The following is a 26958-nucleotide window of genomic DNA, read 5'->3' as shown; positions in this document are numbered from 1 at the left end:
CACATATGGTAATTTCCTATCGAAAGAATGTTAGACGGAAGACACCGTTCTCTGAATGAGCCACTGAGGCATGCGATTCAATTCCATCTAGCCTCCTTAGTATTTAAGCAGTTATTTTCCTTGGGAAAGGGACTACATTAAATGCACGAAAACTGACTCATAGAATCTTTCAGTAGTTCCCAAACCTGCACTTGCATTGTGCTAATTCGCCCAACCACCGAAGTAACTGACGGAGAAGGATACACTTCAGTGGAAGTTCTGCCACAGAAGGAAATTAATTGCCCTTTTTTTTCTTTTTTGTCTTTTAGAATAAAACATGATTATTTCAAAGATTACCATATTAAAGGACTATACCAAGAATATTTGTTTTTTTTCCCAAGCCCCAACTTTTCAGAGCAGTTCTGATCTAAAAATGTAGACCACCACCTGCTTTCTTCTCATCCAGGACAGGGTAGGAGATGCAGAGGTCTCGAGCAGTGAGTGGTTAGCGACTTCCTAGGAAACACAAATCAAAGACAGGGAAAGCATTTATTAAAAAAAAAAGCAAAGCTGTAGCCTGAAGGAAGGTAATGCCTCCCACATGCCCATCTCCTTCTCTGAATTTAGGCTCTTACATCCAAAAGACTCTATCTAACATTTTCTTTAAAACAGCCGGGAATCTGCTCAATAGCTTGCTACTGGGCCTCGGCTTGTCCTGAAGTTTGCAATTAATGCAGTCATTAAAGGCCTTTCCAAGGACTCTTGGTTCAATCAATGGTGTTTTATTTTCCAGGAGAAGAGGCTCTCTTTCTATAAAAACCCAGTAGGAGGCACATTTAAAAACTATATTTCAATTGCAAACAACATGGCTATGTTCCCAAATGGCAAAAAAAAAAGACGATAAGAAAATTATCCGGGGGCCCCAGCGGTGGCACCAGAGGTGTAACCAAAATTCCTTTCAGCCTTGTTCATGCTCTGCTGCTGCTCCTGCAGCAAAGGAAACTCATTTGAAAATGGAGCAAATTAGCAAAATTAAACAGATGGGAGCCCTGGGTCATATCACGCCACCTCATTAATGCAGCCAGGATGAACTCAATGGAAAAAAAATAAAACAAGAATTAAAAAAGTTAAAAAGGAAAACCTGTGATTTTCTATATTGGCTGATAACTTCAAGATCTGATAAAGATGTTTTGCATTAATAGATTTTCAGATGCAGGTCTAGACTAAAAGTAATCAAGCTTAAGATGCTACAAGTGAAATAAACCTTCTTGCACGTCTACACAATCATTCCCCACATAGATCTTCTGTCTGAGGGATATCTAAAACTGTTTGGCTGTCGTCCTCTCTGCCTGGAATTCCTGCAATGATGCTCTCTTTGTATAAGATACAATCTCCGCTCTTGCCTGCTATAATCAGCCCAGCCCACCTTCCTAAACAAGTCACCCCTTTTTTCCTAAGTGAGTCTGCACCCTCACCAAAATGACCTGGGTACCATCCTCAGTACACAGTATTTGCTTTCTTGCTCCCAGAGAGTTTCTTTGAATGCCACAAACGTAAGCTGTTGTTGAGAGAGGATGGGCTTTGGAGCCAGACAGGTACAGGTTTAAAATCCAGCCCTGACTTTTACTATTAATGGTTGAGGGAGTTTTGGGCTCATATTTATACATTCTGAGCTTGCATTTATTATAAAATAGAGATAATAGGGCTTTCTTCTAGAATTGTCGAGGGTCAATACCATTGGATATGTGTGAAGTGTCCCACCGATCCAGTGCCCACTACTCATGTCTGCTCCTCCCTATCAGTGAAAATCCCACCCACTTATCTCCAATTTCACCCCCTCAAAAAACTCTTCTGACCCACCCAGATGGAAATGAGTGCCACCTCCTCTAAATATTTATGTCATTCATCCATGACCTGTTTGTTAGACATTTTGTCAAAAATAATCTTGTAGTGGAATTATTTTCCAAGACCCACATACCTTGGCAATTAGACTCTAAGCCCACTGGTCACTGACCAAGCGCAGAGTAATTAACTCATAACCTAACTAAGTTTTGCCAGCTGACTGGGGCTCGTTATTTCTTTTTTTCCTCTCCATCAGAGGCTAGTGATTGCCAAGCCTGATTTTGCTGACCAACCACCATCTCTCTCCTCACACAGTTACACCCTTCTTAAGGGTCTCCCTACCCTGGCACAAAGAATTTAGTAAAATACTTTTATTTTTTTCTCAGTATAATGTTCAGTTGAATTAAAATATAAAATACACTAACTACCTTTTTGGGAGGTTAAAGAGGAGAAGTTACAGAGCCAGATAATGAGGATCTTCGTAAGAAGAAATCTCAGCGAACTGGTAGAACAATCCCTCCACCTGGATCTGAATAACTGTCCTAATAATTTCTCAGGAGCCTTTCACTACCAATTGTACCCTCTCTCACTCATGTTTTCAACCTTTCTCCCCCTCTGTGCATGAGCACCCCTGCTTTCCTCTACCCAGTTAATCCCTTCACCACTCATTTAAGTCACCCCTTCTTCGAGGAAGCCTGACAACTGTTGGAGCAGAAAAGTATAGTTACTTGATCCCTTCGGGAATTCCCAGTAGTGAGAAATCAACTCCAGGCCAATTATTGGTGCCCAGAGGGAAACGCTGGTGACTAGTGATTAAGAGTTTAGCTGCTAACCAAAAAGTCAGCAGTTCGAGTCCCCACATGCTGCTTGGAAACCCTGTGGGGCAGTTCTACTCTGTCGTATAGGGTCACTATGAGTCAGAATCAATTTAACGGCAATAGGTTTTACTGGAGAAAGAAGGAGGGGGGCTAGGGAGAAGTTGGGTGCTAGACAGAAATGGCAAGTGTCTACCACAGAGTAAAACAGTGAAGCAGCTCTCCTTGCCTCTCTTTTCTTTAGCTTACCAACCAGGGAATCTTACTAATCATTTTACAGGGAAAGGCTGCACCCTCCTAATCAGAGCTTGAGGTGTGAATGAAATAAACAAAGCCAGGTACATCTATAGTTTCTTTGCAACATTCTCCTTCCACAATTTCCAACTCCAAAAAAATGGAAAAGAATGGCAAAATGGAGAAGCAATCTAGCCACTAGAGGAAGCAGACCACTAACTATGGAGAGTTCCTCACCTGCTCAAAAGTGTGGTATAACCTCCTACAACAGGTTTGCCCAACAGCTGTACATGACGCTGCCCTTCTGCCTCATAAACGTCTCACTCCTAATTCTTGTTCTTGTTAGCAGCTGTCAAATTGGCCCCCAACTCAAGTAAGCCCCATTCACAATGGGGATGGACTGCTGTGATCCACAGTGTTTTCACTGGCTGATTTTTCAGAAGTAGATCGTCAGGCCTTTCTTCATAGTCTGTTTTAGTCTGGAAGTTCTGCTGACACCTGTTTAGAATCATAGCAACATGCAAGCCTCCACGGACAGAAAAGTGATGGCTGCAATTAAGGTGCATTGGCCAAGAATCAAACCCAGATCTCCTGCATGGAAGGCGAGAATTCTACCACCACTGCAACTGATTCTACAAGATTTAATAAAAGCCTTTCACATTTAGAAAAAACAAAGAAGTTCAATTAAGTCATACTTCATGTAAAATACTGTATTAGGTACTGGAGGAGACCCACAGAACTGTAACCTTTACATCCTCCAACCAAAACCTGGAAAATAAGACACATATGCACCACCATCCACAGCTAAATGTATAACAGGTACCAAACAAATGGTGAATGTAATAATGCTGGACCCTCCTTGGACCAAGTGCTGGTGGCTTGGGGATAGGGAGGGGCTGACACTCTATCCTACCCTCACCTCTCTTCCTCTCTGGGATTCCAACATTATTTTTATAAACAGCTGGACACATTTTGAATACATGATTACCTCCAAATCCAGAACGTCTTTGGTAAATAATGCCTGGGTACAAAGCTTAGACACAAAGTGTAAGTGAGTGTCTTAGTTATCTAGTGCTGCTATAACAGAAATCACAAGTGACAAGTGGATGGCTTTAACAAAGAGAAATTTATTCTCTCACAGTCTAGGAGGCTAGAAGTCCGAATTCAGGGTGCCAGCTCCAGGGGAAGGCTTTCTCTCTCTGTTGGCTCTGGTGAAAGATCCTTGTCATCCATCTTCCCTGGTCGAGGAGTTTCTCAGCGCAGAGACGCTGGGTCCAAAGGATGTGCCATTCTTCTGGCTCTTGTCTCTTGGTGGTATGAGGCCCCCTGTCTCCCTGCTCACTTCTTTTATATCTCAAAAGAAACTGACTTAAAACTCAACCTAATCTTGCAGATTGAGTCCTGCGTCATTAACATCACAGAAGTTAGGATTTACAGCACATAGGATAATCACATCAGATGACAAAATGGTGGACAATCACACAATACTGGGAATCATAGCCTAGCCAAGTTGATACATATTTGGGGGGGACACAGTTCAATCCATAACAGTGAGCTTTCCTACTTTCTCTTTCTCCAATTTATCCGGGACGTGTGGAGCAGACCGACAGTTCCTTCACCAAACCAACATCCGAGCACTGACACCAAGAGCCCACACATACCCTGAATGTTGCCCAGGGGTCCCATCCATATAGTGAGTAGCGAAAGCAGGAGGCCTGACACGCATAGGTAGGGAATAAAAGAGAAGGCAGGGCATGTGCCACGCCTTCCCTGGGAATGCCAGCCATTCCACAGTAGACCATAGGCAAGAAAAGAAAGCCCAAAATGACATATGGCATATGACAAATGATAATGAATGACAGATGGGGATCAATTACATGACTAACTCCTTGTCATGGTTTGAATTATGTCCCTCAAAAAATGTGTGTATCAATTTGGCTAGGCCATGATTCCTGGTACAGTGTGATTTTCCTGTATGTTGTAAACCTGCCTCTATGATGTTAATGAAGGAGGATGGGTGGCAGTTGTGTTAGTAAGGCAGGACCTGATCTACAAGACTGGACTGTGTCCTGAGGCAATCTCTTGAGATACAAAAGACAGAAGTGAGCAGTGAGACAGGGGGACCTCATACCATCAAGAATGCAGTGCCGGGAGCACAGCGCGTCCTTTGGACCGGGGTCCCTGCACAGAGAAGCTCCTAGTCCGGGAGAACACTGAAGAGAAGAAGGCCAACAGAGAGAAAAAGCCTTCCCCTGGAGCTGATGCCCTGAATTTGGACTTCTAGTCTACTTTGACTGTGAGGAAATAAACTTCTCTTTGTTAAAACCATCCACTTGCGGTATTTCTGTTATAGCAGCACTAGATGACTAAGACACTCCTTCTATCATGTGGAGAGGCTTATAAGGAGGATGGTGGGAAGAGGAATTCAAAGAAGTCCCTTACTCTTCCAACATCCCAACTACAAGTTCTTGATATGTTTTGTTTCACTGACCTATAAGTATTTCTAACATTCATAAATCCATTCCATCCCAGTGATGATGATGAACTCTAACCGAGGAGGACATTCACTCACACTGATCCTATACAATGAGACGTGTGTGAGGTTCCACTAGCACCTACTTCAAAATTGGTAGCAGGGAGCTGGATGAAGCCCAAAAAGACAGTGATCTTGACTTGTTCATCACTGCATTTATATCACATAAACAGGACTGGCATGTTGAAGGCCACGGGACATCTGCAGACCAAATAAGGCTTATACATGCACAAAAGCAGAACCCAGGAATGCAGTGGTGGCAGATGGACTTGGTAAGCATTGAAAGGCAAAGGCTTCCACATTTGTTTTCTAGTCTTTTTGAAATGCTAGAAACCCATGGGTTAAGCCTATTATAGATTTCTTGTAACATTTTCAAGAGTCCTTCATTCATGAAGACAAATGCTATTTTTTTTTTGAAGGAAGCTCATTTTCAGTTAGCTCTACAATGTCAACCTGTATGATTTATTTTTCATTTAAATTATAGAGAAAGGTGCTTGGATGCCACTTACAGCCCTTGATCACTCAATGCTGTGTAAATTCGGAAACCTCCCATATACCCACAACTTGGATGCTCCTGGCAACTGTCTACCAACTGTACAACTTAACTTTACGCCTTCATTTATCCTGGAAGTGTCAGTCCACATTCTGTAAAGCAAAGTCGTTTTTCTCTAATGAGTATTCCCGTGGTGTTCCTCCATCTCCCTAAGGTCCACTGTATTACTAGGAAAAGACAAAGGCTAGAGCTCCAGTTAAAGCCTAAGATGATCCTTTTCTTGTTAATTTCAGAAACTGCTTTAGAAAAATATGGCCTTTGAAAGACTGGTGGAGTTGACATATTGTAAATGCAAACATGCACAATAAGGGCAAGGTTCTTGTTCAGTACTGTACCCACAGCATCAAGCACAGTGTTTGATTCGTAAGTTCTCAAAGCGTATTTATTAAATAAATGACCATGAATATGGAGATCATAAATAGTGTCATAATGGAGACTTTTTCATTAATTTTTAACATTTTGTTGAGGACTAAAGACTGTGGACATCCATAAGGCATTCCTTGCTGTTGTTAAGTTGCCATTGAGTCAGCTCTGATTCATGGAGACCTTACGTATAACAGAACAAAACACTGCCTGGCCCTGAGCTATCTTCATGATAGTTGGTATGTCTGAGTCCACTGTTGGGGCAAGTGCGTCAATCTATCTCATTAAGGGTTTCCCTCATTTTCACTGACCCTCTGCTTTACCAAACAGGACACTACTTAGAACTTAGAAAAGGTCGGAGCATATCATTTAATTAATAACTTCACTTCATATAAAGTCATATTCTATAAAACTATCGGAAGAAATCAATGACAAAATGCATGTGTGGGTTGCTTGTTTGGCTGGGTGAGATGCATCTGCTTCATCCCTACATATCCACGAAGTGCTGCAGATCATTTGGAATGAATGACACAGGAATCAAAGTTTGAAAAGAAAGATCTATATTTCTCTAAAATATTGACAACTATAGGCTATGCTCCTCGGAAGCAAGGATGGCGAGACCACATCTCACATACTTTGGACACGTTATCAGGAGGAACCAGTCCCTGGAGAAGGATATCATGCTTGGTAAAGTAGAGGGTCAATTAAAACGAGGAAGACCCCTCAAAGAGATGGACTGACACAGTGGCTGCAACAATGGGCTCAAGCATATCTATTGTAAGGATGGCGCAGGACCAGGCAGGGTTTTGTTTTGTAGTACACAGGGTTGCTCTGGGTCAGAACCAACTGGACAGCACCTAACAACAACAACAACACAGGCTCTCCAGACCTACATCTTCCCTCACGCTGCAGGAACTACCTTAAACAGCACCAGATGAAATACAAGGTTAAAGATTTAGATATGACTGCAGCGTGGTTTGTACTCCTTGTCCAAGATTCAGCTGGGCACTAATTCACTTAGGGCCGGTTCAGACCCTGGTAAGCTATGGAACCTTAATTATCTTCACTGAGACAGAGAAAAGTCAGTCAGACCTCTGGGAGTGACTGGGGAATTCCTTTGATCTGCTAAGAGTTGTCTGGGAGCTAAATACACTAATATGGCATTGTAAAAGATGTCTCAAATCAACAGCTCTGAAAGTTTCTTTTCAATATTAACTATTAAAATACCCTGTCCCACAAACAAGGAAAACACAGATGAAGAAAAGGACCAAATTATACAAACCGTTTGAGGAAATACTAAATCATCATAATAATAACATTACAACAAGAACACCAACTGTAATTGTTCTTCCGTTTCTAATCCAGGAGCAATAGTGTGTCAGATAAATTTATAATATGCTTAGGCTACTACAATAGTTGTAATGGGTGGTTGCTATTAAATGTTAGAAATGAAAAATGTAAAAACAATTATAAAGGAGACCAGAAGCATGAGCTTAAAAGAATGAATGATAGCCAAATAATATGGCAGAAAACGACTATGTCACTACAGACTCCCAACAGTATATGAAAAAAATCTCACCTCGAGATAAAAACAGAGGGATGCTTTCTGATTATAGAATTTAATTCGTGTTATTCTATTTTCTCCCCTAAAACAGAAATTACATTTTTTCCAAGGAAAGGTGTTGATATATGTTTTTTCATCTAAAAATAAAACAGAAATACATCTCCTACATTTGGTGAGGTTTGCTTGTGAGGGTGTTACTATCTCTACCGACAGACTTGCCCTGTGTTTGTTAGTACAGAAGTTATCCAGAGAAGGGGCAAGTGTCAAGCATTGATAACACACTCCTTGCTCTCATTGTTTTTCCAACGCAAGGAAAATATACCCAATGTGCTTCGGCAGATGATTTTTACACGCTCCGCAAACATAAAACAAAACACAATTCTATCTACCCAAAAAGTGCCGTCTCAAATATCACATCCTCCCTAGAGATTTCCCTGGTCTGCCTCAGCAGAGGGGCCTTCTCCTCTGTTGGAACACCTGTGGCACTTGATGTCTTTTCTCCAGGTGAACATGCACGTGTCCTTTCTCTTCAGCTGGATTATAAATTCCTCAGACTTTCCACATCCCAAAGAACAACAGTCATGGCAAGCCAGGAGCAGTGATCAATAACAACTTGTTGAATTAGGGAGGGCAAGAAGTGAATACTGTTACTTGTATTATATACTTTACAATGCTGATCATTTTTTTTTTTCCTAAGAGCCAGGTAGAGAGAGGATGCATTCAGCATATAAAGAAACTTTCTAATCAGCCTGACTTGATTCTGAATCCCAGCTCCACCAATCACTTAGCTGTGTGTTTCTGGGCAAATTCCATAACTGCTCTGAGACAATTTCTCTATCTGTAAAATGGATATAATGATACCAGTCTCTTTGGGTTATTATCAGGATTTGGTGAGATGATGACAAATAGGACGGACCCAGCACACAGCAAACATGCTGAATAAACCCAAATAATTAGTAAGAAGACAGAAAGCAGCAGTATGTCTTTTTTTTTTTTTTTTTTTTTTTGGTAGCTATAAAAAAGGGTTGGTTTTCATCTTGCTCAATTCCCCTAAGATACTCTAAATGCAAAAATTCTGCTATGCCTGGTTCCACAGAGCACACAGCAAGATGGGATATATTTCCAAAGCCCTGAGCCCAAAATGTTTGAGCCCTGCACTCCAGTTGGGCAAGTGGAGTCTGGCAGATTGCTTTTCCTCTGTGTGCGCCGGAAGGTTTCCTCAGAGTCATTCTGGGAACCGGGCCATTCAGTTTCCCTCCCCAAGGGCACCTGCACCAATCTGTTCTGCTTAGGCTCAGGGCTCAGCATGCACCTCAGAGAGGGTAGATCTCCTCTCTCCTCTCTGTCGGAGCTTCGGCCCACACTTTCTCACCCCTTTCCAGCCTCACACCTTCTTCCATGGTGCCCAGCTGCTCTTCCAAGGAGTACCCCTACTCGATGCTTCATTACTGTTCATTCTTGGTGCCATGTCCGTGAGTCTATTTGGAAAGGGCATGCCATCATCCTTTCATTTCTTCTCTCTCAGTATCTCTCACTTGCTGCTGCTGCCATACAGTGTTCAGAAGAAAGACTACCCAATCAGAGCCAGCAAGGCTGAACCTGGACGAATACTCCTCTCCAACCAACCAGCTGCCCAAGATATGATTCACACTAAGGGGTGCTGCCTGTTACAGCAGTGCTGCTCAAACTTTAGTGAACTCAGAAACACCTGAAATGCAGTAGGTCTAGAAGAGACCACGGATTTGCATTCCTAATGGACACCTGAGTGGTGTGACGCTTCTGGTCCAATAGCCAAAGGTACTTCATTAAAGGACTTCTTAAAGGACTTTGTTAAATGATCTCCTAAAGGACTTTGTTAGAAGGTCCCTGGTTTGTAAGGGAATGGAAAACACAGCAACGGAGTAGATGAAGTTCATCATTACTTCCACTTCTATTGCTACCTCCTTCCATTTCCTCAGTAACACTGTGTTCTTGCTGCCTAGAGTCTGCCTCCACAGTCACTATCCTTACCTCTCTCCAATTAACATTAATAAGGCACTTACAACGAACTAGGTGTTGTACTAACCACTGTGCATATCTCAGCTAACACTCATCTTTAAGAGACACATTATTATTCTCATTTTACAAAGAGAAAACTAAAAACAAAGCTTAGAAATATTAAGCAATGTTCCCAAGGTCACAGTGACAGGTAGGTCTAGGAGCCAAGGATTATACCCTTTAACCATATGCTATGTCTTCTCCAGACTCCAGATCTTTCTCTACTGGACTGCAGCTGTCTTGTTTCTTTCCTAGAGAAATATTAATATTAACGTGTGTGATGTGTGGAGTTTCTTGTTAGAAAACAGACTTGTTAGCATAGATCTTTTAGATATGCAATGCTAACTCTGGGCACAATAACATGGCTTGTTCATCACAGACTGCTGAAGACATAGTTTTGTCCAAGAGGATCTGATTTCAGTACTCTGAAAGCACATCAAGTCCTCCCTACCCAAATACTCATATGTACACTCTTTGGATCGTCACACGAAAGTCTACCTTTGGCAGTGGAAGACAACCTCACTAAAATGATGGTACAACTAGACTGCATGGTTCCGAACTTCGTCATGGTTCTAACAGAGCAGATAGGATGACCTGAATACAATCAAAGGTTCTGCCTCTCAGCAGCTGCATGACCTTTGTTCAAGTTCAGTAAGCCTCTTCAAGAGACTCAGGTTAAAATTGGAATGAAATGATATACCCTGCAAGGTTGTTTTAAGGATTAAATGAGGGAATGTATGTAACAACGTTCAACTCTATAGATGTGAACTCTCTTTTCTGACTTACCTTCTGATTTTCCAGAGTTGATAAAGCCTTAGTGTCCAGGGAGTCCAGGGTTCTAACCTAAGTTGTTGTTGTTAGGTGCCATCGAGTCGGTTCCGACTCATAGAAAACCTATGTACAACAGAATGAAACACTGCCCGGTCCTGCACCACCCTCACAATCATTGTCGTGCTGGAGCCCATTGTTGCAGCGACTGTGTCAAGCCATCTCCAAAATCAACTGGTGATTCTCAAGACAAACCCTGGACTGAATGAGCCATGATCTCCAGCAGTCTAGCCCAGGAAGCTGCATATTCTAATGTGCAACCATTCTGGAAACCTCTGGCCTGCCCAATATCAGAACATCTGGTGCAATAACACATCTGTGGTTCTCCTAAATGAACTGTACTGAGGAGCCACGGCTGGAGGTCAGAGGTTCCAGAGCTTTTCTTCCTATTTTTTGTAGATTTCCTTTTCATCCTTTGCCCATTCCATTTGATTTATAATGTGTGAGTTTCATAAATATAACCCCAGCTTACTTACACTGTATTAAAATTAAGAAAACCTACCGTAAAAAATCCTCGCTCAAAAACATTATTATCGCAGAGAAAGTAAACAGATGAAAACAGATTCAAAATCATTCTTCCCATAGTGGTTCCACCTCCTTATGCAAATAATAGCTATGAATGCACATCAATTCAGCTGCTTAGGAGACAATAAAAGACTGCATATGGACGGGCAAGAGAAATGTATTCAGTTACTGTCAGAAAAATAACTTTGCATTTCTTGACTGCTGCTTATTAAAACGCTCAGTCATAGCTTCAGACGAAGGTAGCTCCTGTGTCAAACTAATGCATGGTTCAAGGACCTTTTGACTCGGATTTTTTTTTTAATTAGATTGATAGGTGTCACTTCCCAAGTAATTAAGTGGCGATGCATTACATTCTCATAGGACCTGGGTACTGACAAGCAGTTCTCAAGTCAGTGTGTCAAGGAAAATGTGAACAACCATTTCTCACTGAAAGCTTATGTGGTGCATGGGAGAGAATTCTTGGCTACAGATAAAACCACTAATAAAAATGTGACCTTCAGCAACACTTTAGTGATGTGATATATAACAATCAATTCTGATATATTTTTTAAATCGTATCTTTATCCTCAGTACCCATCAGGTCTCTCAAATGCAGCCATTCCTCCCAACCCTATCCTCTCCAAAAAAAAGACTCAGACTGCTTAAAACTCCTCCTGCTACTTATGTTCAAATAAATTCAAACATTACTAAAACCAATCTTAATACCCAGAGGTTGGTCATTAGTACTTTAACCCATTCCTGCCTGGGTCCCACCTCTGGCAGTGGCCAGATCTGCTTTGTAAGTCATCTGAGATGCTAACTACCATGTGTCCTTTTTAATCCTCGTTTCACTGGATCTCGCTGCCTCCCAGGTCTATAGTGAGGATTAAATGAGGTCATACGTGTAAAAGTGTTTGGCATGCAGTCAGCACTCAGGAAGTGCTAATTCAGGCTCTCCTTTCTCCATCTTCCATAACAATTTCCTAGGGACTCAGAGACACAGCTGACCACTTCCCTCCATCCTGAATCCTCTCTAGGTCTTCCTTTCACTTTTCTGGCTGCTCCTCATCTGTCACCTCTGTCTCCTCCTCTGCATCACCTTGGCAGGCTTCATTCTGGACCCACTTTTCCTCACTCTCTTTGCCTAAGCAATGTTATCTCCTCCATGAAGCTAGAAATACCATGTTCATGCCCAAATGCCCACATTTATAATCCAACCCAGACTTCTCTTCTGGGCTCCAGCTCCACACGCTCATTGCTTACTTAGTATTTCCATTTGGGTTAAAAAAACAAGAAGACAAAAAACCCTTATTCTCCTGTAATCGTCCCCAATTGTAGTATCTACCATGCACACAATTTTTCATGCCAGAAACGTCAGAGCTATTCTCTACACCTCCCTCTGCAGGCACTCCCCTCCACAGCCAAGACTAAAAGATGTCTTCAAAGGGATCTCAAGACCTTTTGTTTCTATTCAACTCTCCTGCCTCCACTCTAGGCCAAGCCCACTTTCTATCTCACCTGGAGCCCCTACCTGAGTTCCTTGTATGCACTCCAAGCCCTTTCAATCTATTCTCTGCATGACAGCTAATTGCAAAGTTTGAAAAAATGAAAATCTAATAACTCTTATGCTCAAAGACTTTTCAATGGATTCCCACGCTTTTGGGGGAAAGTCCAGCTCCCTAAACATGTTTTACGAAGCCCCGTGTGCTCTGATTCCTCGTCAGACCTCAGTCTTGCCTCTCTGATCCACCTCTCTCTCTTCAGTTCTTCACCCCTGCTTAAAGCTGGACATGCCCTCCTCCTCCTCCTCCTTCTCCTCCTCTCCGCCCTCCGAGAAACATCTCTTTTTCAGGGAGACCTTCTTTTACCTTTCAGACTAAGGCAGATTCTTGCTATATGTTCTTATAGTACCTATAGTTTTCCCTTACAAATCTTAACACAATTTTGATTATATTTTATACAGTTTTGTGTGTGACTATTTTCTCTTTCTACCCAATTAGCTCTGAAAGGGTCATGTCTTCAACGCCTATGATTCCACAAATCTATACAGCCTAGTAAATAACAGATGTTCAATAAATATTTGTTGAATACATAAATTAATCAAATGGATTCACTGCTTCTCTCTTCCTGTTAGTTACCTACATTTGTTTAGCAATCTCACGATTCCCATTATTTATTTAATTATGGTTCTCAGAATGGCCCTCTGCAATCTCTCCACAGTGTAGGAATGCCAAAATTAAGAGGAAAAAAATACAGCTCTGGGCCTACACAAATTGACTGATAAAGGATAGAATGTAAGTTAGTGACACATTTCTAATCCACATTAGTTTATAAGTAGTTATGTCCCCTACTGACGTGTGAGCAAGACAACGCCTTAAGCTGTCATTTAGTCACTTGGAACTCAAGGACTTTCCAAACCTACAAGACCATGGGAAAAATGAGACTGAAGAAGATCACAAGTGTATCGTTATTCTTTATATTTTACAGTTTGTAGGTATTCCTTTTATCTTCTCAATATTTAATAAAGTATTTTTAAAGAGACTAATAATAACATGCTTGATAAGGAAGCACAAGCATGTACCTAGCTAATCATAAAATCACCAATGATTCCTGCTAACAGAAAATAAGGGGGGAATATTGGCACCTTGATCATTTTCATGGATGTTTCAATAGTATTTTAAAGAGAAATATTACTGAGTATATAGTGACAGTTACTTAGCAAGTTACTGGAAATAAAACTACTGAAAAGTTAATGAAAGTGATTAAAAACAGTGGACAGATTACTTATTGATACATTTAATACATTGGACAGGTTTAACCTAACAATTTTGCTTTTACAGGCAGTTTTATCAGCCATTTTTAATTTATCCTACTAAGAAGAAATGTGCATCGTGAAACCCAATTAAGTCAGCAGCTATAAAGACTGACATGATTTCTCCACAGTCCCTACATCAAAATGATCTGTTTAACATGGAGCTCTAAAAAGCATCTGAACATGCCAGTGTGGAAGAGAGTGAACATGGCCTGACACTCTGCATTTTCAATGAAATTAAGTGAAGGCAGACATAGTGGGCATTAAACTTTAAAGATTTATCACAAAATTCACCCATTAAATGCTAAGCTAAGCACAAGGAATTGCATGTAGTTTATCTTCCATAAACACATAGCTTTTATGATCTGCTCTCCCACTGCAATGAGGCAGCAGAAGGCAGATTTGTCTACTTTTCAGAGGACAGCTCTTCCATTAAAAATAAAATGACCATCACAAATTCCATTGAGGCTTGAGACCCAGTTCATTTCAACCAATCTGGTCTCAAGTGAGGTTCAACTATGTCTCAGATGCTAGCATGGGTCTCTTTCAGAGGGAAAGAAAGACTAGAACATCTCATATTCTGCACATTCACTGGGTAGAAATAAATGACTGCATCTGAGTCATTTTATAGTTGAGGTACCATTTGTTATAGCAGTTAGCCTTCCTTAATTAACTAGTTATGAGTCAGAATCAACTTGATGGCAATGGGTTTTTTTTTTGTTGTTGTTGTTGTTTTTTAATTAACTAGTATACCTACTACGAGGAAGGCAATGTTGTAGAGGTACAAAGCAAGACACAATCCTGACTACAAGTCAGTGTTTCTATTAAAAAGCATTTATTGCTTTTCCTTGTTATAAGTAATGCACATTCATTACAGAAACCTTAGAAAATACAAATAAACAATATGAAGAAAAATTTTAAACATCAGTAATCTCAGGGATTAAGCACTGTTAACATTTTGCTATATAGCCTTCCAGGCTTTTATTTCTCTGAGGGAGGGGGTGGGGGGAGGAGATGATGGATAGAAAGATGGATGGAGAGACAGATGGGTGGATGGATAGCTAGATCAGATAGGAAGATAGGTAGTAAAAGCAAACACACATATATTGTATTATAACACACTTTTCTGACTTGACAATATACTATGAATATATCTTTTATTCTAAAATAAGTTTTTTAAAGACTACGTAATAATCCATTATTAGCCCACTGAAGGACATAGTCAATCTAGAAAAATGAGTAGCAAATGTGCAAGAGATAGACAGGGAAGCAGAGAACAATTTTCTGGGAAAAGAGAACAACTGGTACAAATGCCTGGTGCTCTGAAGCTGCCTGGCCCGTGTGAAGCAGTGCCATCAGTGCAGTACAGAACTCCATGCAGGGGAAGGAACCGCATTAGAACACCTGGGACAAAAGCTGAAAGGTTTTAGATGCTATTCTAAGACTTCTGGATTTTACACCGATGGCAACTGAAAAGCTTTAATTCAGGGCATAGCATCATCTTTTCTACAGAAAGATCACTCTAGCAACAACACAGAGAATGGATGTAGGAGGGGCAGAAACCATGGGCAAAGATAAGAGGATGTTACAGTTACAATGCAGGACTACTACAGGATCAATGGATTCAGGGTAGAAGGGAGGAATCAGATACGTTAAGGAGGTAGAATCTATGGGATCTGGTCACCACACTGCTGTAGAGCAGGAGAGGTTTCTGGATGGGGTAACTAAGAAGACTCTGATGCTATCATATGGTGAGGTGTTACTTGAATTTTTATCAGTACCTACTACTCTATCTGGCACAGAATAAGCTGTCGATCAAAGGTAGTCCGGTAGTAACAGCAGTGATCACAACATCACATCCATTCTCTATGTTGGTAGTGATAATAGTTTCATTATTAATATACATATGGACTGGAAAGGCAGATGATGAGACTCTGTTTAATATAAAGTGCTTGTAGGACATCTGGGTGGATTATCTGGTAGGTAGTTACAAACACGAATTGGGAGCCAAAAAGAAAGATCTGGGCTAGAGATATGAACTGAGGAGCTATCAACTTATAAGCAATATTGAATCTTCTAGAGTAAATGAACTCACCAGGAAGGCCAATCTGAAGGAAAAAACAAAAATGGACCTAGAGCAGCCAAGTCCTGCCCTGCGCTGACCCTGTGGTGCTGTCAATGCCTCTCAATGCAATGATTTAAAAACCAGATCAAAGTATTCATCATTGGACATCTCGTTTCTTTATTGCTTCTTTTACCCATAAAACGACTAAAGTGTCTTGCCCAAACCCTAAGAATCATAAGCTGAGAAACAAGGTCTCTTAATTCAACCTCTGCATCACGGCAGGAACTATCCCCCCCGCCCCGCCCGCCCCCCATCATCAGAAGTGGTGCGCATTCATCCAAAATCCAAGCTCTCCCTCCTCTCTGTGCTGGTCTGGGCCATGTCGGCCACAGCTCTGATTATTACAACCTAAAAACACAGTGTCCAATATAAGTTTTTAAGACAAATAAAAATTCTTCACAGTAAAAAGGTTATAGCTCTCATTTTCACTTTATTAAGAGGCCAACTTTCTAGTTTTAAACTTTTATAGTTACAGATTAATCTATTTCATACTTTATAATTTCAAAGACAGGCTTGCAGAGACATAGGTATTAGCTTTTTGAAAAGACGATGGTCGTAGTGAGTATAAATAACTGTCAGCAATGTGGACAATGGAGTCCCTGGGTGGTGTAAATGCTTAATGTGCTCAGTTACTCACCCAAAGGCTGGTGGTTCGAGTCCACCCAGAGGCTCCTCAGAAGAAAGGCTTCGTGATCTACTTCCAAAAAAAATGAACCAGTAAAAACCCTTTGGAGCACAGTTCTACTCCGACACACATGGGGTCATGATCAGTTGTAACTGACTCAGTGGCAACTGGTTTTTGGTTTTTATTTTAGACAATAGAACAAAGTGACACAAACAGGCAGTGGAGGTAAAGGATTTGGAGGAAGAGGGAGACACTGCTTCCAGGAAGCTGTCCTGTCATCAAGCTCTCTTGCTCCTCTCACAGACTGTCTAGAAGTTGCAAAATTACTTTTCCACAATTGTTCTCCTTAGACCCGTTGCCGTCGGGTCAATTTTGACTCATGGCGACTCTACAGGGCAGAGCAGAACTGCCTCATCGTTTCCAAGGAGTGGCTAGTGGATTTGAACTGCAGACCTTTCGGTTAGCAGCTGAGCTCTTAACAACACTGAAATGGGGGGAAGAGGAAGAGAAACAATAGCAACTGGTAGGAGTAGCCATGGTTTGTATGTCTGGGTCATTTCTGAGATGAGGACCAGACACAGTGTGAAGGGACCTTAAAAAGCCTTTTAGTTCTACTTTCTCATTTTGCATATTAGAAAAGTGAGACACAAAAAGGTAGAGACACGTATCTAAAACCACATTTACTAAACTACAAAGCTGGAAGTGGACTCCAGGACACTTGTGAATAAGCTGAAGATACTGGATGTGTCTGCCCACGAGAAGAGTGTGGACAACTGGGTGAGGGAAGACACATTTATACACATACAGAAAGAAAACAATTAATACATGAATTTTAAAACTCACCAGATGACAAAAGCGACGATTGTAATAGTTGCTGTGCACCAGTGAGTTGATTCCAACTCCGAGCAACCCTACAGGACAGAGCAGAACTACCATATAGGGTTTCCAAGGCTGTCTATCTTCACAGAAACAGATCATCAGGTATTTTTTCCTGCAGAGTGGCTAGTGGGTTCGAAATGCCAATCTTTCGGTTAGCAGCCAAGCACTTTAACCACTGCACCACCAGGGCTCCTATTTGTAATAGTACCAGGTATAAATGATACAGTAAAGAGACATTCTGTGCTGAAAGGCTGGAGTAAAGGTTCCTGGCAGGAACTGTTACCAGGCCCTTCATGGAAGCAGTGGGATTTGAGCTGGCTCCTGAGGATAGGAAGAGTTTCCATGGGCAGAAATGAAGATGGAGGAGATCCAGCAGAGGAAATGGCATATGGAAAAACAGGGGCATTAGGAAAGTGCGTGACCTGCTCAGGGGGCAGTTGGTAGATAAAAGTGTTCATACAGTAAAGTTAAAAAAGATAAGGCCTGGTTTGGACTGAAGAGGACGTTGAATATTGGGTTCTAGAGTTCTCTTCCTTGCATTCGTTGAAGGTTTCTGAGCAGGGAAAGAGGGCTAATAAAAGTGGTATCTTAGAATGAGTCATCCTCTAATGTAACGTAATGTATTTATTGGAAGGGGATTGGAGCAGTAGACAGAATAAAAAAACCCATTGCTGTCGACTTGATTCCGACTCATAGCGACCCTACAGGACAGAGTAGAACTGCTCTATAGCGTTTCCAAGGAGTGGCTGGTGGATTTGATCTGCCGAACCTTTGGTCAGCAGCCGAGCTCTTAACCACTGTGCCACCAGGGCTCAAGTAGACAGAATAGAGGCAGGGAAATTAGGGGGGGAAAAAAAAGGAAAATTAATAAATGAAATCAATTAAAAGCTTCTGATAATAATCCACATATGATAAGGTGTCTCTCTTGACTAAGGTCATAGCAATATGAACAGAAATGCAATATTCTTATGAAGATTGCTTAAGACTATTTTCTTAGTTTTGAAGGCCAAGTTCATTTTGTTGATATTTATTGAGCCAGTCTCCATTGTCATTGTGTTGCTTGGTATCTTCAGATTCAGGCTAGACGCTGGGTGAATCTAGTGCTGGACAGATGAACACCTCTATTCACTCCTCAGTTTTCCAAGACCCTTTGTTTCTTATTAATGACAGTGGAATAGAGATATCAACATTGGAGAGAAAGCAAAAATAATATAAAAACTGCCCACCAGAATAATGCTATTCCAAATGCTAGAGTTTCTTTCTTTTTTTTTTTTTTTTTTAAATTCTCACTCCAATGAAAGAAAAAGTGCTAGTGCTTCTGGGGACAAGACGTGACCAATCTTGGTGGATGGGGATGGAGACAGTGGAGGAAAGAAACTTCACAGAGAAGTTCCGGCTTGCAAAGAAGTAGAGAGCCTGTAAGGCTCAGCACAATGACCCTTTGACGACAGGACATTGAGCACACCCACTCAGAGCAGACCACCTTCATCTTGGCACTCATCGAAAAGCACTAACTGCCAGAATCGTCTCCCAAGGGTGCAATGTGGCCAAAAAGTTTACTTGAAGCAAACACAGCTATCCACTTCCTCCTCTGGAGATAGCTACCATCGTCTTTACAGGCAGGAAGCCGGACAGTGGAAGAAAACTCTGCCACTGCATCTTCAGCTGCACTGAAAGTACATCATCTCCCATGGTGCCTCCAGGGCCGGCTGAGTAAGTGATGGGAAAGGACCTGATTATTCATCAGACCCGAGTGGGCACACGCTGTCCCTCCTGCTATCTAACCAAGACCTGATACAGTGGTGAGGTAAATAAAAAACTGGAAAGGAACGCTTTCAAAATCATTTTTATTACTTCTTAGGGATTCAAGCAGTGAATCCCCATCTTCAGTTACAATGAGAACTGTTTCAACATAAGGTATAACTTACAGTAATGAAGTGGTTAAACACCTGTGAGGGGAGATCAAGGGTGAACACGGAATTTCTGAATACTGAGGTCTAGTACCTTATTGAATATACTAAATTACCATGGACTGCCAGAACAACAAACAAATCTTTCTTGTAAGAAGTGCAGCTAGAATGTTCCCTTAGAAGCAAGGATGGTGAGACTTCATCTCACATACTTTGGACATGTTATCAGGAGAGACCAGTCCCTGGAGAAGGACACCATGCTTGATAAAGTAGAGGGTCAGCGAAAATGAGGAAGACCCTCAAGTGATGGACTGACACAGTGGCTGCAACAACGGGCTCAAACACAGCAGGGATTGTGAGGATGGCACAGGACTGGGTAGTGTTTTGTTCTGTGGAACACAGGGTCACTATGAGTCGGAACTGACTCGATGGCATCTAACAACAACAGTACCCAAAATGAGCTGAGATGATTTGGGAAAAGGTGTGCTCAAAACAGTGGTAGGGATTCACTGACTTCTTCAAAATCCTTTGTGTGTTTGTAAACATTTACAACACACAGTTTTTTGTTTTTTGTTTTCCTTCTGCTGTTATATAGAACGAATACTGTCCAGGAATAATTGAGGAAAATGAAGTTTAGGGAAATTGAAGAACTCTTCCTTGAAACCCAAGGGTCAAGCCAAAGGTGAAACTCTGGGTGGCAGGGGGGGAAAATGGTATCCTGGTAGGATTTGGCTCTAAATGCTACTTCCTACAGAAACACATCTCACCCAATTAGAGGCCTGAAAGGAAAGAAATAAAAGGGTGGTTTTTTCCCTCTTTCTAAATTTAGCCCGAATAGTGATTACCACTATCCAACCAGTTGGAATGTTCCAGTCATTTATTCATTTACTGAGTTATTACTCAAGTTTAATCTACACAAAAGAAAAAAATCAAGCTACATGTAATCTGTCAAACAGGCAACAAAGATACAAAACTCAAAGCATATAAGGTATAACCACGAGGCTTTAGTTAGCTCTTTAATTCTTCTAATTGTTTTCGCTTCCTTTGCCTTAATGGCAATACTCAAAATAGAGACAAACATTTGAGAAGATGGTATTACTGCCTTGGGCTTTCCAAATTCACCAAAGCAGACATTGCTTCACATCTTTTATCAAGCCCCCTCCGTGCTCCCGGCTCTTGGGTAAACCCACCATCAGAACTCTAGCAGCCACATTCTCTCGTGCTGGGCTCAGGTCAGCTCAGATACACTGCCACAGCAGAATAGAAAGAAAAGAAACAATTCTTTCCTCGATGTTCGCTGGCCCCCTCATTACCTCCTAAATCTGGCGATCAGCTCCAGAATCATACACCCCTCTGAGCTGTCTCCTTACAGTTCCCAGCACACCATGGCAGACACCCAGAGCAAGAACTCTGGGCTTTGGGGAAAAGCCTCTCAACCAGAAATGCACTGTAGGTTACCATCCGTATCCTCATGAGATGGACAAAAGGCCTAACAGGAACATTCACGGTCGTGCGATCTAAGAACTGCGTTTTCTTACATACTTGGCCCCAGACGGCCAAAATCCAAGGTATCAAGACAGGGCTAGTCAACGTGATAATGAACAGCAAAGCTATACTTCATTTTCTCTCAGACTAAGACCCACACGTGGGCCCCACTGCTCACCTAAAAGATTCCCTCCAGTGCCCTCATAAGGGAAACAGAGATGAAGGGAAAGCACAAATGAAGAGTAGGCTGGGAAGGGGTAGGACTATTTCCCATGTATCATTCAAGCTGTGGATAAACTAAGTGTGTTTGTGTTTTTGTTATGAAAAACAAGGTATAAAGTATCCTGGGTCTCTTGAAGAAAAATCCTGGCTCTCTTGAAGAAGACCAAAGAATAAGGTAAGTTACCATTTACACATCTGTCTCTAGGATGCCTGGACAGCCAGTTTACGTTTTCTACAATTGGATCTATGTCAAGCAGAGATTAGTCAACCCATTTTTAGCCTTAAAATTCATCAAAATTTCTTTTATTCTGTCTACCTCACTCTGCACAGATCACTTGAGGATGGAAATCCAGAATGCAAGCCTTCAGAAACAGGTTTGCCCCAAGGGCAGAACACCAAATCAGAGTACTAGACAGCTAAGGCAGTAGGAAACACAGTCTCTCAGCTAGCACAATCTCTCCCTTCTGTGCAACTTCACTCTGTATTCTGTAAGTTCTCAAACAATTCAACTTTATCTTCAAAAGCATCACTAAGCAGTTGTTCGAGTATTATTATAAAGTGACTGATATTTGGGGACATGGGGAATAAACTAGACATATCATGCATTCGTTCAAAATATTACCTTAATTTTAACTTAAGTTTTATGACATCCTAAGAGCATAAAGTAACATATGCATTCACAAACTGGAAGAGTCACATATGGATTGAAACTGTCTACAATACTAATTTCTGTTACTGAAAAATAAGAACACTAAAAATTTGTTTTCACTTTATGAAATCTTTGATTAAAGCATGTTTAGTTACCATCCGTCCTATTTTTAGTAACAAATTGCTTGAGTCGTTAACAGCCCTAATTTTATATGTTTTATTTCCATTATTACCTTTACTTGAATAAAGCTAATCAAAATACCCATTCTATAAGAGCTATTTATAGAGATTTTTTTCATATCATTTACACATGTCAGAAACGAACATATGAATGACAAACTTAATTATTGCTAAGTACTAAGGGCCTTCGGACACCTGGCCAGTTCATAAACTGTCACTAAACTTAAAAATAGCTTTTAAAATATTGTGTTCATAATTAAGAAGAAAATAACAGGAAGAAAATGGGCATTGAAGCAAAGGAGATTTCCTGAACAATGAATAGATTATATTTGACAAGGGCAATGGTCTGCCCAATCACATCTTTTGCTCTCATTTGCTATAAATATACAGTGGACGCAGAGCTCATTGTTTTGATCCGCAATGTTGTTTAAGCTTCCCAGCCTTACCTAACACATTAGCTCATATGGTAAAACTTTCCCTGGGCTCAGAGGATTTATACATCCCCATATCTGATGAGAACTATCCCCTAGTGCTAGTAAAATATTCTATTTTAACTCAGGCATTTAAATTCATTTTTAAATATTTTTTATTTTAAGGAGTTGTCTTCCCAAATGACTTAGCTTGGTTCTGTTTTTTATTTAACCTAAATATACATAAATACACAGATAGTTTCTCTATCCAACAGAAAGAAGTCTTTTTAAATGCAGTATAGATTTTTGACAGCAAGATTTATAACATTTAGAGAGAGCAGTCACAAACATTTGGGAAATTAAATTTACATGTGTATTTATGAAATACAAGCAGTCAAGCTGTATCTGTTCCTATTGCTCCTTCCTTAATATAGCTTTTATTAATAATAATTTTCTTCAATGCTGGCTGGAAAACCCCTGCAGCACTTCTTTCATTTTCGTAACACCATACGGTCAGCACACTTTATTAAGCAGTTACTGAGGATATTATAGAGTGAGTCCCATTTATCATAAATACTTGGTAACCATGTTTACATTATCAATATATACACATATCTTCATTCCAATCTCATATGAGCCACCAAATACATAGACTGGCTTGTGAGGACACAAATGACATTCGAATCGTGCATGGTCCAATTACAGATGTCATCCAACATCAGTATTTTCACTACTTATTGGAAATTATCTTCTGCCTAGTATAACGACAATGCCCTGAACACTAAAAGTGTAGTGAATCAAGTAATGATCTGTTTGAATCATAGAAATGTAACTGAACAGCAAATTATTTTGCATTCTGATGAGCATAAAACCGGGAAATATTTCTGAGGCTGTTGAGTGAGCAAGCGGAAAAGCCAAGGCTGGGAAGGGTCTAAATCACCACGAAATAAGTATAATTTACACAGAGCCGAGACATAAAGGAAACAAGCTGTGAAATCCCATGTTGTCTTCAAAAATACACCCAGCAGTTTCTGTTTCAAAAAGTTCATTTTTCAGAGAAGAGCCTTTTTTTGTTTCTCTTCTTCTTTAGTTTTACAGACATTACTCACAAGTTTATCTTAAAGGAGGAAAAAGAAAAAAACAATTCAGGAGAAGACTCGTATTAGCTCAAGCCTAAGGCTAATCTGTTGCATGTGTAGTTTCTACACTAGTAAGCAACTTGTAGGAAACAACCCTGCAGCTGAGAGTATGAGAGCTGGAAACCGTCCCCCTGGGTATAATATCGCAAAATGACTTTGCTAAATTCACCTCTCCAGCCTAGCGTCATGGCTCAAGCCGGGAACACAGCCATCACACCCCTGGGGCAGCTCATGACGTTAGATAAGGACCCTCTTCTCCATCACTCTCCCTGAAATCTTCTTACCAGAAACGCACAGAAGCAGCTCAACCAGGACGAATTAGCCCCTCTTCTCTAATTTTCTTCCAGTTGTTTGTGTTCTTCTACCTGGTATGTTTTTTATATGACATTGTTAACGGAGACTAAACAACTGGGTGGATTTACAAGTTTGCACACACACACACACAATTACACCCAATGGTCCAAGTATGGATTTACATGAATTTTTATTTACTTTTTTCCCTCCAATATTGCAATAACTACCAAGTTCATAAAAGTGCAAGAGAAACTTTTCACATTATTTCTGTTAGTCCTTCGCTAAAGCTGTTAAAGTTTCATGCAATATCCTACTTTTAAAGCACATAACACTAAAATCACCAAACATACACAATAATGACATAAACCCAGAGGCACAACTTCGTGATTTCTTAATCTACTCAACTGCACGTAAGGAGATTTCCAATTCATTTTACAAACTGCTTTGCTTAGCATACCACAACTTACAACTATGTACTTCCTTTGGTTGGTAAAGAAAAGGGCAATATTACCTATCTTCAAGGAAGCTTCCCCTTAAAAGCACAAAAACAGAACAGTATCCCTGCAGACAACATGCATTTTCCATTTCCAAAATCCCTCTGGATGCTTATGCGAGATTTACCACTGAAGCCTGACATTTATTTCTAGTTAAAAGACACACTGACACCACTACTAATCTAGCAACACACCCCCAAACCGAGCATCACTGCCAACTATGATCCCCTTTACATCAACTTCCCTTGATGTATATAGCCAAGGATTCACAGCTCAGATGGTCTGAAGCAAAAGCAAAATCCTTCCTGAATTACATATAATAAAACATGTGCAAACTGGATGACGGTATGGCTTCAATGGTTTTGTTTCAGATTCTGTAACCAAATAACATACGCTGCAGTACAATGGCACTGAGCTTTTATGTTCCCTAATAAGACAGCTCCCACTAGAGCGTTTCTCATGTTTCACAGTGACATCTATCAGCCAGTCCTGGGGAATCCCGACGTCACTCAGCCTTCTTCAGCAGCGGTCTCTGAGAACAGCTTCTGTCCACGCAGTGGTGCAATCCTGACAGGTCTCTAGCACACAAAGTGCACTGTGAAAATCAGGAAATCGTGGCTGCACGATGCATTTTCCTGACCCGATTGTCAGGTATTAATTAACTGCAGGACATAAGTACCTCAAATGCCACCCAGACATTTAAATAACTGGGCCATCACCAGACAAAAATTTAAAAGAACACATTTGCTATCACAGGCAGATGTAACATGCATGGTGCTGAGCTTTGTAAAAATTCAATTAACCCAACCATCTATTAGACAAATAAATAAAGATGGAAAAATCTATCATGCATGTTAGAATTTGTGATGTGTAATCATGTTAATTTACGGTTTGGGAAGAAACCCTGCTATGTTTCAGTGACTATATGATAGTCAGGAAATTATACAGATATTTAGATCCTAGAAATTATTTTATGAATGGCATAAATGTAAGGATACCTCAAAAGTATAATGAGATCATCACCTAATTTCTCAAACCCGACAATATTAAGGGGACCTGCCAAGATTCCTTTTCAATGGGAAAATGTGAAAAAGTGTGGGATATCGACTGTTAAACTCATCTTCCGAAATGTTTCTTGAGGGCCTACACCTGAAGCTCCATAATCACGTTCATCTGTTCCGATTCACTGACGTGCCAAAACAACTCCAAGCCAAAATACTGTGAAAACAAAAACCTTGAGATGATTTCACACACACACACACACAAAACTATATGATTTTCACATACACATATTCACAAGGTACAGACTGCATCTATCTGTTGGACAGTGAGTTTGCCAAAAACTCCGCCACATCCATAGAGAAATCTCAGCGCACTGTCTTTTTCATGTGTGGTGCTCCACAGACACAAACCCCTGACCATCTCCACACTGAGGACTCTAAGTGAAAGGAAGTCGTTAAAATCCTGTAGAACTCACCCTTCCTCCTTCAAAGACAAAAAACCACAAGGCGACCCGGAATCCACAGCTTCTAACCAAAGTAAAGTCGAATAATCCACAGCCAAGAGAGCAGCCCGCACAATCCACTCTACTTGATGAACCAAATCCCAGAGAATTAAAAAGTTTCTGGCGGCCCCAACCAAAGACAAACTTGGGTTTTCACCAGTGGCGAAACCCTGAGAAACTAAACTGCAGAAGGCGCTGCCTGTGGAATCCGGGAAACCTCCGTCTCTGAAGATCGCTCAGACCCTGCAACCCCTAAACTAACAACTCCGACACCCGCGCCGCAGCCGTCGAGCCCGCGGTGCCCGCCGCGCCCGGCCCGCACCCTCCCCGCCCGGCCGGCGCACGCCCCCAAGGGCGAGGAACTTACCGCACCGCTTGCACAGCACCCGGCTGACCTCCTTCTTGAGGTTCCGGCCGGTCTCGAGAGGGGGGAAAGATGCTCGGAAGGCGGCCGGCGCGCGGCTGCTGCTGTTGGCATCAGGCTCCATGAAGAAGATGTACCTGCTGTCCTCCTTGAGCCTCCCGCAAGAGGGGAAAGAGGGGTGGCCCCAGGCCCCCAGGCGCACGGTGAGCAGCGAGTCCTTCTTCAAGCCCCCGGCTTTCACCGCCCACACCTGGTGCACCTTCACCAGATAGGGCGCCTCTTCCCCGGGCTCGCCGACGCTGGGTCCCAGGACTGTGGGCCAGGAGGGCACGGTCCCGTCGGCCACGGGCAGTGGCTCCTCGGTCGGCGGCCCCAGCACCCCTGGGCCGGCGGCTGGCGGCTCACCCGCGGTCGCCGCCTTCCTTTCGAGTGCCCCCTGCTGCCGCCGCGGCGGGTGCACCTTTCCCTCGATCACCACGGCGGCGCGCTGAGCCAGCTCCTGCACCGAGCCCACGCTGGGCGGGGACGAGTAGCACACCGAGGCCCCCACGGGAGCCGCCTCGGCGCCGGCGGCCGCCCACGGCGCCAAGGCCGCGGTCCACAGGAGCAGCAGCG

At 41.7% G+C, this 26958-nt stretch overlaps 1 protein-coding gene across 1 annotated transcript in view; it reads right to left on the bottom strand.

Annotated features, from left to right (window-relative positions):
* NRG1 (neuregulin 1) overlaps positions 1-26958 on the bottom strand; it is a 1165780-nt gene that overhangs the window by 1138660 nt on the left and 162 nt on the right. The window contains exon 2 of the mRNA XM_023737842.1: positions 26347-26958. This exon is cut by the window's right edge and continues 41 nt beyond it. Within this exon, the coding sequence (XP_023593610.1) occupies positions 26347-26958 (612 nt within the window). The remainder of the gene's footprint in view (positions 1-26346) is intronic.

The sequence above is a fragment of the Trichechus manatus genome, unplaced genomic scaffold, assembly GCF_000243295.1.
Source record: "Trichechus manatus latirostris isolate Lorelei unplaced genomic scaffold, TriManLat1.0 scaffold00109, whole genome shotgun sequence".
NCBI classification, from domain to species: Eukaryota; Metazoa; Chordata; class Mammalia; order Sirenia; family Trichechidae; genus Trichechus; species Trichechus manatus.
Note: the sequence above shows the minus strand (reverse complement) of the source record. Positions and strands in the feature narration are given on the sequence as shown.